We start from the raw sequence: 15,682 nt of genomic DNA, 5'->3' as shown, positions 1-15,682 counted from the left end.
CCCACCACCCCTTTATCTATCCGTCTATCCCCTCCCACCCCTCTATCTATCTATCCATCCCCTCCCACCCCCTCTATCTAGCTATCTACCCCCCACCGCCCCTCTATCTATCTACCCCTCCCACCCCCTCTATCTATCTATCTATCTATCTACCCCCCTCCCTGCCGCCCATCCCCAGCTGCCCCGGGCCCCGCTCTCTGCCTGGACCCTGCCCCCTTCGCTCCACGCCGAGCCGAGCCGAGCGGAGCCAAGCCGAGCCCAGGCCGCTTTCTGGGGTGTTTTCAGGCGGGGCGGGGGGGATGAGTCACTCATTGCAGCAGCCGCTTCCGCCCCCCCACCAGCCCGACCGGGCAGAGAGGCGTGAAAGCTGCAGGGGCGGCTCAGCCGGGGGTCTGGGGCTCAGTGTGGGGGAGGAGGGGCGCTGCGGAGGTCCCAGGGCCTTGGGGGGCCGGACACACATCTCACTTAGGGGGCTGGGACTCGGGGGGGGCCCTGTGGAGGTCCCAGGGCCTTGGGGAGAGGGGGACACACATCTCATCTGGGGGGGCTGGGACTCGGGGGGGGGGGCCCTGAGGAGGTACCAGGGCCTTGGGGAGTGGGGGGCCACACATCTCATTTGGGGGGCCTGGGACTCGGGGGGGGGCCTGCAGAGGTCCCAGGGCCTTGGGGAGGGGGGACACACATCTCATTTGGCGGGCTGGGCCTCGGGGGGGGCCCTGTGGAGGCACCAGGGCCTTGGGGGGGGCTGGGAATCGGGGGGGCCCTGAGGAGACACCAGGGCCTTGGGGAGGGGGGACACACATCTCATTTGGGGGGGCTGGGCCTCGGGGGGGGCCCTGGGGAGGTACCAGGGCCTTGGGGGGCTGGACACACATCTTATCTGGGGGGGCTGGGCCTCAGGGGGGTCCTGTGGAGGCACCAGGGCCTTGGGGGGGGCTGGTAATCGGGGGGGCCCTGAGGAGACACCAGGGCCTTGGGGAGGGGGACACACATCTCATTTGGCGGGGGCTGGGCCTCGGGGGGGTCCTGTGGAGGCACCAGGGCCTTGGGGGGGGGCTGGTAATCGGGGGGGCCCTGAGGAGACACCAGGGCCTTGGGGAGGGGGGACACACATCTCATTTGGGGGGGCTGGGCCTCGGGGGGGGGCCTGTGGAGGTCCCAGGGCCTTGGGGGGCTGGACACACATCTTATCTGGGGGAGCTGGGCCTCGGGGGGGTCCTGTGGAGGCACCAGGGCCTTGGGGGGGGCTGGGAATCGGGGGGGCCCTGAGGAGACACCAGGGCCTTGGGGAGGGGGACACACATCTCATTTGGGGGGGCTGGGCCTCGGGGGGACCCTGTGGAGGTACCAGGGCCTTGGGGGTCCAGAGGCCTCGGTCGGGGGGGGCCCTGTGGAGGCCACTTGGCAGCGGGGTGCAGGCTCAGCAGGAGAGAAGGGGAACCAGCCAGTCAGACGCCCCCCCCACTCCCCGATGATTCACCCTGCAGTACAAAGCTCCCACCGGGGTGACGACAGCAGCAGCAAACGTGGCTGCAATCTGGGGTGGGGGAGGGTCTCCCACTCCAGAATACAGATCCCCCCCCACCCCCCGTTCTCCTGGTGGGGAGACCCCCTCCCCCATCCCCCTGCCCAGAGCCAGCCGAGAGCAGGGCCCCGTGGGGCTGGGAGCCGCCCGGAGCCGGCTGAGCTCAGGCCCCCAACCCTTCCCCAGGCCCGGCCTGGCCGTGTGTCTCTTTGTGCGGTCGTCTGTCTCGGTGTCCCCCGGCCTGACTGCGGGGCCCTCGGGCTGTGTCTCCGCCCGGCTGCGAGGCTGGGTCTGTGTCAGCCTGGCTGCAGCTCCCTGGCTCCGGCCTCCGCCTGTCTCTGTCGTGGCCGTCTGCCCCACCTGGCCGCCAGGCCGTGTGTTCCCCGTGGGCGTCGCTCACAATGGCGCCCTGTGTATGTCTCGCTGCCTGTGCGGCTGCGTCCATTGGTGTCGCCGTCTCGGGGTGTTCCTGGCCGAGTGTCTCCGTGTCGGGGTGTTCCTGTCTGTGTGTCTCTCCGTGTGTCTCCGTGTCGGTGTGTTCCTGTCTGTGTGTCTCTCCGTGTGTTTCCGTGTCAGGGTGTTCCTGTCCGAGTGTCTCTCCGTGTGTCTCCATCTCGGGGTGTTCCTGGCCGAGTGTCTCCGTGTCGGGGTGTTCCTGTCTGTGTGTCTCTCCGTGTGTTTCCGTGTCGGTGTGTTCCTGTCCAAGTGTCTCTCTGTGTGTCTCCGTGTCGGTGTGTTCCTGTCCAAGTGTCTCTCCGTGTGTTTCCGTGTCGGTGTGTTACTGTCTGTGTGTCTCTCCGTGTCGGTGTGTTCCTGTCTGTGTGTCTCTCCGTGTGTTTCCGTGTCGGGGTGTTCCTGTCTGTGTGTCTCTCCGTGTGTTTCCGTGTCGGGGTGTTCCTGGCCGAGTGTCTCTCCGTGTGTCTCCGTGTCGGGGTGTTCCTGGCCGAGTGTCTCCGTGTCGGGGTGTTCCTGTCTGTGTGTCTCTCCGTGTGTCTCCGTGTCGGTGTGTTCCTGTCTGTGTGTCTCTCCGTGTGTCTCCGTGTCGGGGTGTTCCTGTCTGTGTGTCTCTCCGTGTGTCTCTGTGTCGGGGTGTTCCTGGCCGAGTGTCTCTCTGTGTGTCTCCGTGTCGGTGTGTTCCTGTCCAAGTGTCTCTCCGTGTGTTTCCGTGTCAGTGTGTTACTGTCTGTGTGTCTCTCCGTGTCGGTGTGTTCCTGTCTGTGTGTCTCTCCGTGTGTCTCCGTGTCGGTGTGTTCCTGTCTGTGTGTCTCTCCGTGTGTTTCCGTGTCGGGGTGTTCCTGGCCGAGTGTCTCCGTGTCGGGGTGTTCCTGTCTGTGTGTCTCTCCGTGTGTTTCCGTGTCGGGGTGTTCCTGGCCGAGTGTCTCTCCGTGTGTCTCCGTCTCGGGGTGTTCCTGGCCGAGTGTCTCCGTGTCGGGGTGTTCCTGTCTGTGTGTCTCTCCGTGTGTTTCTGTGTCGGGGTGTTCCTGTCCGAGTGTCTCTCCGTGTGTCTCCGTGTCAGTGTGTTCCTGGCCGAGTGTCTCCGTGTCGGGGTGTTCCTGTCTGTGTGCCTCTCCGTGTGTTTCCGTGTCGGGGTGTTCCTGTCCAAGTGTCTCTCTGTGTGTCGGTGTGTTCCTGGCCGAGTGTCTCTCCGTGTGTCTCCGTGTCGGTGTGTTCCTGTCTGTGTGTCTCTCCGTGTCGGTGTGTTCCTGTCTCCATGTCGGGGTGTTCCTGTCTGTGTGTCTCTCCGTGTGTTTCCGTGTCGGGGTGTTCCTGTCCAAGTGTCTCTCTGTGTGTCTCCGTGTCGGTGTGTTCCTGTCCGAGTGTCTCTCCGTGTGTTTCCGTGTCGGTGTGTTCCTGTCCGTGTGTCTCTCCATGTGGCTCCGTGTCGGGGTGTTCCTGTCTCCGTGTGTCTCCATGTCGGTGTGTTCCTGTCTGTGTGTCTCTCCGTATCGGTGTGTTCCTGTCTCCGTGTGTCTCCGTGTCGGTGTGTTCCTGTCTGTGTGTCTCTCCGTATCGGTGTGTTCCTGTCCGTGTGTTTCCGTGTCGGTGTGTTCCTGTCTGTGTGTCTCTCCGTGTGGCTCCGTGTCGGTGTGTTCCTGTCTCCGTGTGGCTCCGTGTCGGCGTGTTCCTGTGTGTGTCCCTGTGTCCTCGTGTCTGTCACTCCTTGTGCACCTTGCCATGCCTGTACATCTGTGCCTGTGTCTCCGTGTCCCCGTCACGCCTCGGAGCTAATCCCCGCTAATGGCTTTCGGGGGATGACTCATGAAGGACAATTTCCTGCGACTTCGAGCTACATTTGCAGCATTGCTGGGGTGCGAAGTGTGGGGGGGACTGGCAGCCCCATGGCAGAGGGTGAAGGGGGCTGGGGGGCTGGCAGCCCCATGGCGGAGGGTGAAGGGGGTTGGGGGGACTGGCAGCCCCATGGCGGAGGGCGAAGGGGGCTGGCAGCCCCATCGCAGAGAGTGGAGGGAGTTGAGGGTGGCCTGGCAGCCCCATGGCAGAGGGCAAAGGGAGTTTGGGGGCTGGCAGGCCTGTGGCAGAGAGTGAAGGGGGCTGGCAGCCCCATGGCGGAAGGCGAAGGGTGTTGGGGGGCTGGCAGCCCCATGGTGGAGGGAGGGAGGTTGGGGGGCTGGCAGCCCCATGACTGAGGGCAAAGGGGGTTGGGGGGCTGGCAGTCCCATGGCGGAGGGTGAGGGGGCCGGGGGGGGGGGGCCTGGCAGCCCCATGGTGGAGGGAGGGAGGTTGGGGGGCTGGCAGCCCTATGGCGGAGGGCAAAGGGGGCTGGCGGGGGTGGCAGCCCCATGGCAGAGGCGAAGGGGGCCAGAGTGGGGGCTGGCAGCCCCGTGGCAGAGGGCAAAGGGGGGCTGGCAGGCCCTACTCACTCAAAGGTGCAGGCGGGCCCTTGGGGAGGAGCGGCTCTGCCCCACACGAAATGGGGGGGGGCGCTGCCAGGGGATGAGTCACCCCCATCGAGCTGTGCTGGAGACGCCCCATAACCCCCAATTCCCAGCATGTGGGGCGGGTGGCCAGACAGCCGGGAGGCCAGTGGGAGGCTGTAAAGGCCCATTCCGGGCTCGGGGCCCCCTCCAGCCCCCCCAGACCAGGCGCAGGGCCCCGTGGGGTCGGGTTCTCGCCCACGTGCAGGGGGGGAGGATCCTTACACGCCTCTTTGCCCCCCAATTATGCGCTTGGGGGGGGGCGAGGCCTTGGCGCTGCGTGCCCTTGCACGCTCGTGTGCACACCCCTTTGCACACTCGTGTGCACGCCCCTTTCCATGCCCTTCCCCCACCCACCCCCCGTTTGCACGCACAGGGTCGACTCCTGCGCTGCGGGGGGGGGGGGGAGTCGATGCATGATGGGGGGGAGGGGCGGACGGACACACACACGGACACACACACCGGCACGTGCGCGGCCTCCCCCTCGCCCCCCCCCCCCCCGGCTCTGACGCAAGCAGCGGCGAGTGAGTCACCCCCCCGGCTCCGAGAGCGGCTAAAAATAGCGCAGGGGGAGGGGCGTGGGAACGGGGCTGGGGGGAGGGGCGCGGAGGGGAAGAGGGGGCACAAGAGGCGCGGGGGGGGGGGGGGTCACGGGGGCCGGCCAGGTGCAGAAGGGGTGCAGGGGGCACGGGGGGGAGGGGGGGCCAGGCACACAAGGGGTGCAGAGAGATGAGGAGGGGGCGCAAACGGGGGGGGGGAGGAGGGAAAGGGGTGGGGGACAGGGGTGGGCGGACAGGCACACACGGGGGTGCAGGCGGTCACACGGGGGACAGACACACACGGGGTGCAGGGGTCACACGGGGGAGACAGACACACACGGGGTGCAGGGGGTCACAAGGGGGACAGACACACACGGGGGTGTGGGGGTCACACGGGGGACAGACACACACTTGGGGTGCAGGGGTCACACGGGGGACAGACACACACGGGGTGCAGGGGGTCACACGGGGGACAGACACACACGGGGGTGCGGGGGTCACACGGGGGAGACAGACACACACGGGGGTGCAGGGGTCACACGGGGGACAGACACACACGGGGGTGCAGGGGGTCACAAGGGGGACAGACACACACACGGGGTGCGGGGTCACACGGGGGACAGACACACACACGGGGGTGCGGGGGTCACACGGGGGACAGACACACACGGGGGTGCGGGGGTCACACGGGGTGCAGGGGGTCACAAGGGGGACAGACACACACGGGGGTGCGGGGGTCACACGGGGGAGACAGACACACACGGGGTGCAGGGGGTCACAAGGGGGACAGACACACACGGGGGTGTGGGGGTCACACGGGGGACAGACACACACTTGGGGTGCAGGGGTCACACGGTGGACAGACACACACACGGGGGTGCGGGGGGGGTGTCACACGGGGGACAGACACACACGGGGTGCAGGGGGTCACACGGGGGACAGACACACACGGGGGTGCGGGGGTCACACGGGGGAGACAGACACACACGGGGGTGCAGGGGTCACACGGGGGACAGACACACACGGGGGTGCAGGGGGTCACAAGGGGGACAGACACACACGGGGTGCGGGGTCACACAGGGGACAGACAAACACACGGGGGTGCGGGGGTCACACGGGGGACAGACACACACGGGGGTGCGGGGGTCACACGGGGTGCAGGGGGTCACACGGGGGAGACAGACACACACGGGGGTGCAGGGGGGGGGTCACACGGGGGACAGACACACACGGGGGTGCGGGGGTCACAGGGGAGGCTCGCCCAGCTCGCAGCAGCACCCCGCAGCCCGCCTGGGCCTGCCATAGCGCTGGGGGGCCCATGGGTGGCTCTGGGAGAGGCTCACCCGGGTGTACTCCACTCACTCGTGCTCAACCAGCGCACACTCGCCTTTGCACGGCCGGGCACCACCCCCAGCTCAGGGCTGCCAGCAGCCGCCCACCCGCCTGGCCTAATGCAGCCTGGGCCGGCAGCCCAGCACTGCCGGGCTTGGGAGCCGGGAATTCCCAGCACGCCGCACCCACAAGCGCCGCAACAGCCTCATCCCCACAGCAGCCTGCACTGGAGAGAACCCAGGAGTCCTGGCTCCCACCCCCTGCTCTGACCACCAGCCCCTACTGCCCTCCCAGCACCGGGGAGAGAACCCAGGAGTCCTGGCTCCCGGCCCCCCCGCTCTACCCACCAGCCCCCACTGCCCTCCCAGCGCCGGGGAGAGAACCCAGGAGTCCTGGCTCCGGCCCCCTGCTCTACCCACCAGCCCCCACTGCCCTCCCAGCGCCGGGGAGAGAACCCAGGAGTCCTGGCTCCCACCCCCTGCTCTGACCACCAGCCCCTACTGCCCTCCCAGCGCCAGGGAGAGAACCCAGGAGTCCTGGCTCCCGGCCCCCCCGCTCTAACCACCAGCCCCCACTGCCCTCCCAGCGCCGGGGAGAGAACCCAGGAGTCCTGGCTCCGGCCCCCTGCTCTACCCACCAGCCCCCACTGCCCTCCCAGCGCCGGGGAGAGAACCCAGGAGTCCTGGCTCCCACCCCCTGCTCTACCTACCAGCCCCCACTGCCCTCCCAGCGCCAGGGGGAGAACCCAGGAGTCCTGGCTCCCACCCCCTGCTCTAACCACCAGCCCCTACTGCCCTCCCAGCGCCAGGGAGAGAACCCAGGAGTCCTGGCTCCCGGCCCCCTGCTCTGACCACCAGCCCCCACTGCCCTCCCAGCGCCAGGGAGAGAACCCAGGAGTCCTGGCTCCCGGCCCCCTGCTCTGACCACCAGCCCCCACTGCCCTCCCAGCGCCGGGGAGAGAACCCAGGAGTCCTGGCTCCCGGCCCCCTGCTCTAACCACCAGCCCCCACTGCCCTCCCAGCGCCGGGGAGAGAACCCAGGAGTCCTGGCTCCCACCCCTGCTCTACCCACCAGCCCCCACTGCCCTCCCAGCGCCGGGGAGAGAACCCAGGAGTCCTGGCTCCCGGCCCCCTGCTCTAACCACCAGCCCCCACTGCCCTCCCAGCGCCGGGGAGAGAACCCAGGAGTCCTGGCTCCCACCCCTGCTCTACCCACCAGCCCCCACTGCCCTCCCAGCACCGGGGAGAGAACCCAGGAGTCCTGGCTCCCACCCCCTGCTCTAACCACCAGCCCCCACTGCCCTCCCAGCGCCGGGGAGAGAACCCAGGAGTCCTGGCTCCCACCCCTGCTCTAACCACCAGCCCCCACTGCCCTCCCAGCGCCGGGGAGAGAACCCAGGAGTCCTGGCTGCCATCTTCCCGGCCTGGTTTGAACGGGGCTGGATGGAGTGAAACACCTTTTAGTCCCTTTTCTAACGTGTGAGAGTTGCTCTACCGCTGTGGGTGGAGATAAACGGGGGTCTCCACGTGACCATAGGTGCCGGGCGAGGGTGTGATGGGGTTCGGGGTCCCCCAAGCTCTGCCCCCCTCTGCAGGCAGGAGAGTCTCTCACTCGGCAGGAGAACAGCAGGTTTATTAGCCGACAGGACACAGCATCGTACAGAGGAGTCAGTACAGCAGGCAGAGACAGCCAGTCCCATCCATGTTGGGGAGAGGAGGCCCCGAGGGGCCCCCAGAGCTGGGGCCTGGCCCCCTCCTTTGTCTCTCTCTCCCTCAGCCCAGACTCTCTGCTCCCAACTCCCAGTTCCAATTCAAACCCCTCAGGCTCCACCTCCTCCTTTGTCTGCAGTACAAAGGTGTTACCTGGTTGTCAGGGTTACCCTCAGCAGGAGCCCCACCCTGTGTGAGACACACACCCATCCCCCACTGCATCTCGGGGGGGTCCCCGTGTCCCCGCCCCAGAGCTGGGCGCATCTCGGCGCTGGGTGACGGGTCACCGGCGGCCCCGCCCCAGAGCTGGGCGCATCTCGGCGCTGGGTGACGGGTCACCGGCGGCCCCACCCCAGAGCTGGGCGCATCTCGGCGCCGGGCGAGGTGTAACTGGGCAAAGCTTTTTCACTGGCGGCTGCAATGCCGGGTCCGCGACGCCCCCTTGTGGCGACTTGGCGGTAACTCAGGCAGAGCCGCTGTGGGGCTGTTTATCCGGGCCCCCAACCCCGCCCCAGCCTGGCCATAGGTCCGGTGTCACTCGGGGCTGGGAACGCACAGGGCTGGCGGGGGGCGCGGGCTCTCCCCCGGCCCAGGGCAGGGCTGGCCGGCTGTGGGGGAGGGAACGGGATGTGGGGTGTCCGGCGCTGCACAAAAATACGACTTGTGGGGGCTGAAGGTTTTATTGCCACACAGCTCTCGGGGGGAGGGAGGCCGAGTCTGGGGGTCACCGGGGAGTCAGTTACATACACCCAGGGACCCCCCCCCAGTCTGTGCGAAGCTCACGGGGGGGCTGGATCAGGGACAGACGATAACCCTGGGCTCCTCCAGATGCAGGTACGGAACGGGGAGGGCATTGGGGGGGCCCCCTTCTGAGCTGCCCCCTGCGAGAAGGGGGGACCCCGGCTCCTGACCTCCGGGGGGGGCAGGAAAAGCCAGTGCTGGGGGGGCTGACTGGTCTACCTTTGGGGGGCTGGGCTGTAACGCCTGGGGGGTGCAGTAGCCTGGCTGCTCGCGGGGGAGGGTGTGGGGGGGGACAGAGCCCTATACCAGGATTTCCATCCATGTCACCTTGCCCACCGCCCCCCCAGCCGCTGTCAGTGGGTCTCTGCCGCTGGGCTGACCATGACCAGGCCCCGTCGCCGAGCCAACCATCACCGGGGCAACCATCGCCAGGTTCCGTCGCCGGGGCAACCATCACCGGGGCAACCATCGCCAGGTTCCGTCACCGGGGCAACCATCGCCGGGTTCCATCATCACCCCCATCCCTTGCCAGACAGCTCTGGGTCGTCCTGCCAACAGGCTCCATCGCCACAGGGGCTGGCAGAGCAGATGGGTGCTGGGGGCGGGGGCAGGATCTAGGGCAGCTGCTCCCATAGAGCAGCAGGTGGGGGATTAAGGCTCCGGGAGGGCTCCCCCGGGGGCCTAGAGATCCGCCTCTAACAGGGCCTGCTCGGCGTACCCCTTGGCCGGCTCCAGCCCCAGGCCGGCCCGGCAGAACTCGGCCAGCTCGGGCCAGAGCCCGGGCCGGAGGAAGAGCTGGCACACGACGACGCCCCCCAGGGCGGGCAGGCGCTCGCGGAGGTGCCGCACCAGCTGGGCCTGCAGGGGGGCAGCCCGGCGGCCGAAGGCGTCGATGGCCAGGCGGGCCCAGCCGGCGCCCAGCGGGATGGGGAAGGGCGGGCCGCACAGGGAGACGGCCGTGGGCCTGACCTTGCAATCCGCCAGCCAGCGCACCCGCCGTGGCGCCAGCAGGGCCAGGTTGGACTCGCGGGGCCGGTAGGGCTGCCAGTCCTGCAGGAGGGTGCCGGCCGGCAGCACCTCGCTCTGAAAGGTCGGGCTCAGCACCAGGCGCCGGACCTCGGCCGCGTTCAGCGCCTCCACCGGGCTGGGCCGCAAGCCGCCGGCCCGCAGCCGAGCCAGCAGCTGCGGCCCGTCGAAACGCAGCTGGAGCATGCCCTGCCACACCGGGAGAGAGGGCTCCAGGAGAGGGAACCAGGGGTCCTGGCTCCCACCCCCTGCTCTAACCACCAGCCCCCACTGCCTTCCCAGCGCCAGGGAGAGAACCCAGGAGTCCTGGCTCCCACCCCTGCTCTAACCACCAGCCCCCACTGCCCTCCCAGCACCAGGGAGAGAACCCAGGAGTCCTGGCTCCCAGCCTCTTCTCTAACCACCAGCACCCACTGCCCTCCCAGTGCCGGGGAGAGAACCCAGGAGTCCTGGCTCCTCCCCTCTCTCTCCTGGTATCATGTGCCAGGATCGATTTCCACTAATTAAACTCTCCCCGCCCTGTCCCACCAGCTTGTGTGGCTGGAAAAGTGGGTCAGGCGCTGCGCCCTTCGGGGACCTAGATGCCGGGGTGATGGGCAGAGCCTGGGGCCCCCAGGTTCTCCTCCAGTTTCCAGGCCTCCTCCAGCTTCTCGGCTCCCTGCCTCAGTTTCCCTGCTCCTCTCGAGGGGGGGGTTCTCCAGCCAGCCCGTCTCTCAGGGGAGGGGGGCCTTGGGGTGCTACCGTAATTCTCTGGATACCCCCTCCCTGTGAACGTGCCCCGGACCCACCTGCTTGGTGATCAGCCGGTATTTCTGGAAGTCCCTGGGGCCCAGCTGGTCCATCCGGGTCAGCCGCAGCACCTTGACCCCGGGGTGCTTCTGCTGGGCCAGCTGGGTGCAGAAGAGTATCAGCGCCCGCGCCACGCCCTTGCCCCGTTCCCAGGGCGCCACGCGCATGCCTTCTGCCAGCACCGTCTCCCCGGCGTCCACCACGCAGACCGACAGCAGCCCGATCTGCAACCGGCGCGCAATTCACCAGCTGGGCCGCGGCCGGCCGTAGCAGGGAACCGCCACGGAATTAACGAGCTGGGCCGGGGCCGGCCGTGGCAGGGAACCGCCACGGAATTAACAAGCTGGGCTGGGGCCGGCCGTGGTAGGGAACCGCCACGGAATTAACGAGCTGGGCCGGGGCCGGCCGTGGCAGGGAACCGCCATGGAATTAACGAGCTGGGCCGCGGCCGGCCGCGGCAGGGAACCGCCACGGAATTAACGAGCTGGGCCGCGGCCGGCCGTGGCAGGGAACCGCCACGGAATTAACGAGCTGGGCCGCGGCCGGCCGTGGCAGGGAACCGCCATGGAATTAACAAGCTGGGCTGCGGCTGGCCGCGGCAGGGAACCGCCACGGAATTAACCAGCTGGGCCGGGGCCGGCCGTGGCAGGGAACCACCATGGAATTAACGAGCTGGGCCGGGGCCGGCCGTGGCAGGGAACCACCATGGAATTAACAAGCTGGGCTGCGGCTGGCCGTGGCAGGGAACCACCATGGAATTAACGAGCTGGGCCGGGGCCGGCCGTGGCAGGGAACCACCATGGAATTAACGAGCTGGGCTGCGGCTGGCCGTGGCAGGGAACCGCCATGGAATTAACGAGCTGGGCCGGGGCCGGCCGTGGCAGGGAACCGCCACGGAATTAACAAGCTGGGCCGGGGCCGGCCGTGGCAGGGAACCACCATGGAATTAACGAGCTGGGCCGGGGCCGGCCGTGGCAGGGAACCACCATGGAATTAACGAGCTGGGCCGGGGCCGGCCACCCTCCTGCTCACCACGGCCCCCTTCTTCTTGGCCAGCACCACGGTGCGGTGGGGCTCGCGCAGCCAGGTGTGGTAGCGGCTCGGCAGGTAGTCCTCGCCCTCATAGACGCCCTCGGAAATGGCCAGGACCTCCTCAAAGTCCTCCTCCGTCGCCAGCACGAACTGCAGCTGCCCCTCGGTGGGTGGCGCCGACTCCAGATTCATGGCACCTGCCCGGGGAGAGAGGAGCCTTGGTACTGCCATGGGGGGCACAGTCAGCCAGCCTCCTGGGGGCCAGGGACACGGGGACCCCTCGCCCGGCGCCCAGATGCGCCCACCTCTGGGGCGGGGCGGCCGGTTACATGGTGTGTGTGATGGGGGGCGTGGGCGTGCATATGTGAGAGACAGGCTGGATGTGTGTGACAGGCAGAGCAGCTCCCAGCGGCTAAGGATGACCCCTGGGCTGTACCCTAGGCTGGCAGGTAACACCTCTGCCCTGAGCACAGAGCAGGGAGGAGCCGAGCTGGGTTTGAATGGGGGCGGCAGTGAGAAGCTGGGGGGAGAGGGAGCTGGAGGGCAGCCAGCCTGGCGAGGGGGGAAGCTTCTGCTCCACAGCCCCTGCATCCCCCGGCCCTGCCGGTCCCCTCACTCCCACCCCAGTGCTGCCGGTCCCCTGACTCCCACCCACAGCCCCTGCATCCCCCGGCCCTGCTGGTCCCCTCACTCCCACCCACAGCCCCCGCATCCCCCAGCCCTGCCGGTCCCCCTCACTCCCGCCCCACAGCCCCTGCATCCCCCAGCCCTGCCGGTCCCCTGACTCCCACCCACAGCCCCTGCATCCCCCGGCCCTGCCGGTCCCCTCACTCCCACCCACAGCCCCCGCATCCCCCAGCCCTGCCGGTCCCCCTCACTCCCGCCCCACAGCCCCTGCATCCCCCAGCCCTGCCGGTCCCCTCACTCCCACCCACAGCCCCTGCATCCCCCGGCCCTGCCGGTCCCCTGACTCCCACCCACAGCCCCTGCATCCCCCGGCCCTGCCGGTCCCCTCACTCCCACCCACAGCCCCTGCATCCCCCAGCCCTGTCGGTCCCCTCACTCCCGCCCCACAGCCCCTGCATCCCCCAGCCCTGCCGGTCCCCTGACTCCCACCCACAGCCCCTGCATCCCCCGGCCCTGCCGGTCCCCTCACTCCCACCCCACAGCCCCCGCATCCCCCAGCCCTGCCTGTCCCCTCCCTACTAACCCCACAGCCCCTGCATCCCCCAGCCCTGCCGGTCCCCTCGCTCCTAACCCCACAGCCCCTGCACCCCCCAGCCCTGCCGGTCCCCTCACTCCCACCCACAGCCCCTGCATCCCCCAGCCCTGCCGGTCCCCTGACTCCCACCCACAGCCCCTGCATCCCCTGGCCCTGCCGGTCCCCTCACTCCCACCCACAGCCCCTGCATCCCCCAGCCCTGTCGGTCCCCTCACTCCCACCCACAGCCCCTGCATCCCCCGGCCCTGCCGGTCCCCTCACTCCCACCCACAGCCCCTGCATCCCCCAGCCCTGCTGTTCCCCTCACTCCCACCCACAGCCCCTGCATCCCCCGGCCCTGCCGGTCCCCCCGCTCCTGCCCCACAGTCCCTGCCCCCCAGCCAGCCCCACAGACTTGGTGCAGGTATCTGCCAGTGCTGGGGTTGTGTGTGGTTTCCACGCTCCGGGAGCTGGACTTTAATATTAAGGGAAACCTGAGGCAGCTGCTTTGGTGCCAGCCAGGCCATGCGAGACAGAAACATGCGGCCCCAGAACCTGATCCACCGTCACCCGAAATATTCATCCTGGCCCCCCTCGGCTCGCATCGGGGGTGCTGACCCCACGTGACCCGGCCCAGCCGCTCCCCACAGGGCTCGCCCTGCTCTGGGCCGAGCTGTGGAGATGGGGCCCGGCAGGTGACACCTGGAAGCCCCAGGGGCCGGGAACGGTGCAGGAAGGGGGAGCTGACAGCATCCTCGTGTGAACCCACAGCTGCTCCTCGTGCAAGCCCGTGGTTCCTCCTTGTGCAAACCCACGGCTGCTCCTCGTGCAAGCACACAGCCGCTCCTTGTGCAAACCCACGGCTGCTCCTCGTGCAAGCACACGGCCGCTCCTTGTGCAAACCCACGGCTGCTCCTCGTGTGAGTCTGTGGCTGCTCCTCGTGCAAGCCTGTGGTTCCTCCTCGTGCAAGCACACGGCCGCTCCTCGTGTGAGCTAATTCGTGTGCCTCGTGCAAGCTGACAGCTGTCCCTTTTGTGAATTGTCACCGGCCCCTCGTGCAAGCTCGTGTCTGCCCCTCGCAGGCGGGGACCCGCACCCTCCCTGGGACAGCTGGGGGGACACACCTGAATAAGGCACCGAGGAAGGGCCTCAACACCCCAGCCCAGAGCCCCCAGAGCCAGCCCTGGGGAGACACCGCCAAGAGGCTCTGGAAGGGTGGGGGGCCGGGCCCGTGCGGGGGTCCCTGCCTAAGGCCCCACAGCCAGCTTTGCCTTGGGGTGATGTGCCAGCAGGGAGCGCAGGGGCACAGCCATAAGGTGTCTGGGCAAAGGGGGGCAGGCAGAGGGGAGCCGAGGGACCGGGGGTCAGGTCGGGGAAATGAGACCGGGGGGGCACATGGGGTTGGGGGGGTGTGGGGATGGGGGACACGGGGGGAGGTTTGACCCCCTCCAGCCCCCCCCAATGCCCCCTCCTTCCCCTGCAGCCCCCCCAGCAGCCCACCCATCAGCCCCCCAAGCTGGGAGTCCCTACCGGGTGAAGCCGGGGGACTTGGTGGGCGCAGCCGGACTCCGCTACCCCGGCCGAGCTCGGTTTACCTGGCCTGCGGCTTCCCCCGTTATATAGGGGGCGCTAAGCCACGCCCTCAGCCGGAGGGGGGCTGGGGGGGTCACATGAGCCAGGCTAATTCCCCCCCTCCCCTGCCTGTGCGTCACCCGAGAGGGGAGGGGGAGGCTGGGAGGTGGGGGGAGAGAGTCCCAGGGGCTGTGCCCTATAGCAGTGACCGCTGACCCCCCCGTACCCCGATGCCCCAGCACCCTGCAACCTCCCTTGCCCCATAACTCCTTCCTCCACAATTTCTGGGACCCATAACCACTGCCCCCTTTCCCCACAACTATCCTTACCCATAAAGCCTTCTGGCAAAACCCTCCTGACCCACCACCCCATCCCCTGCCCCACAAGACCCCCCCGACCTACTACCCCATCCCCTGCCCCATAAGAAACCCCTGACCCATAACCCCATCCCCTGCGCCATAGGAACCTCCCTGCCCCCATCCCCTGCCCTCCCTTGCCTTATCACCTCCCTTCTCCCCCTTAGCCCTCCCCCACACCCCAACTTCTTGCCCCCCCCAGAATAGCTCCAGCCCTGGCTGCAGGTGACCCTGTACCGTAGCAGTGTCCCCCCCGCAAGGTTGGCGCCAAAGGCTGTGTGTCCGAGCCCTGGCGGGGCCAGGCTGCTCCTGCTGTGGGGCTGGCCCCCCAGGGCCCACACCGCAGCCCCCTTTCCTCAACCCCGCTGCGCGCAGCAGCCCCACCAATACAAGCCCCACAGGGCTGTGCCACTTGCAAGGCTACACAACACAACACAACACAAGCAACAACACAATCGATCGACGCCTTGCAGAGTGGCCCTCCAGCGCCCTGCACGCCGCAACACAACACTCACTGTCCTACACACTGCAACACAACCTTCCTGTGCATTGCAACGCCCCACGCGCACAAACAGGGACGCACAACACAATACAACGCACAACACAACACAACGCACCACAACACAGGGGTTGTGAACTGCAACACACCACAACGCAATGCCCCCGGGGCCCTGCAGAGACCACTCGCTTGGGCTGTGGCATAGCACACCCCACAAGCAGCCATCCCACCTTCGCACCCCCTGAGCGCCCCACAATACACCCCACTCATCAGGGCCAGGGCAACTCACTGCCCCTTATTCTCCAGGGTCAGAGCAGTGGGGGTGGGGGTGGGCACACGCAGCCCCCCCATGGTGTCACCAGGCTGGACATGTCTGGCCTTTAATGAGGTCTTTGTCCAGGGCCCCTCATTACCCAGGAGACCCCAC

At 68.0% G+C, this 15,682-nt stretch overlaps 1 protein-coding gene across 1 annotated transcript; it reads right to left on the bottom strand.

The window, feature by feature from the left end:
* Positions 1-8,726: 8,726 nt before the first annotated feature.
* Positions 8,727-11,905, bottom strand: NAT16 (N-acetyltransferase 16 (putative)). The gene is made up of 3 exons (XM_074983040.1): positions 11,627-11,905; positions 10,594-10,818; positions 8,727-9,994 (listed from the first exon to the last, which is right to left on the bottom strand). Exons 1-3 carry the CDS (start codon positions 11,855-11,857, stop codon positions 9,461-9,463), a joined length of 990 nt encoding a protein of 329 aa, XP_074839141.1. The 5' UTR covers positions 11,858-11,905; the 3' UTR covers positions 8,727-9,460.
* Between the last annotated feature and the right edge of the window lie 3,777 nt (positions 11,906-15,682).

Source organism: Carettochelys insculpta, chromosome 34 (genome assembly GCF_033958435.1).
Source record: "Carettochelys insculpta isolate YL-2023 chromosome 34, ASM3395843v1, whole genome shotgun sequence".
Classification (NCBI taxonomy): Eukaryota; Metazoa; Chordata; order Testudines; family Carettochelyidae; genus Carettochelys; species Carettochelys insculpta.
The sequence above is the reverse complement of the archived record's forward strand: the minus strand, read 5'-3'. Positions and strand labels throughout refer to the sequence as shown.

What these genes read in the sequence shown, in the direction of transcription:
- NAT16 (XM_074983040.1), bottom strand. Translation starts at nt 11,857, where the DNA reads ATGGCAGTACCAAGGCTCCTCTCTCCCCGGGCAGGTGCCATGAATCTG. An exon ending in CCAAGAAGAAGGGGGCCGTG is followed by an intron (nt 10,819 to 11,626) that starts GTGAGCAGGAGG and finishes CGCCGGTTGCAG; the next exon opens with ATCGGGCTGCTGTCGGTCTG. An exon ending in ACCGGCTGATCACCAAGCAG is followed by an intron (nt 9,995 to 10,593) that starts GTGGGTCCGGGG and finishes CCGGTGTGGCAG; the next exon opens with GGCATGCTCCAGCTGCGTTT.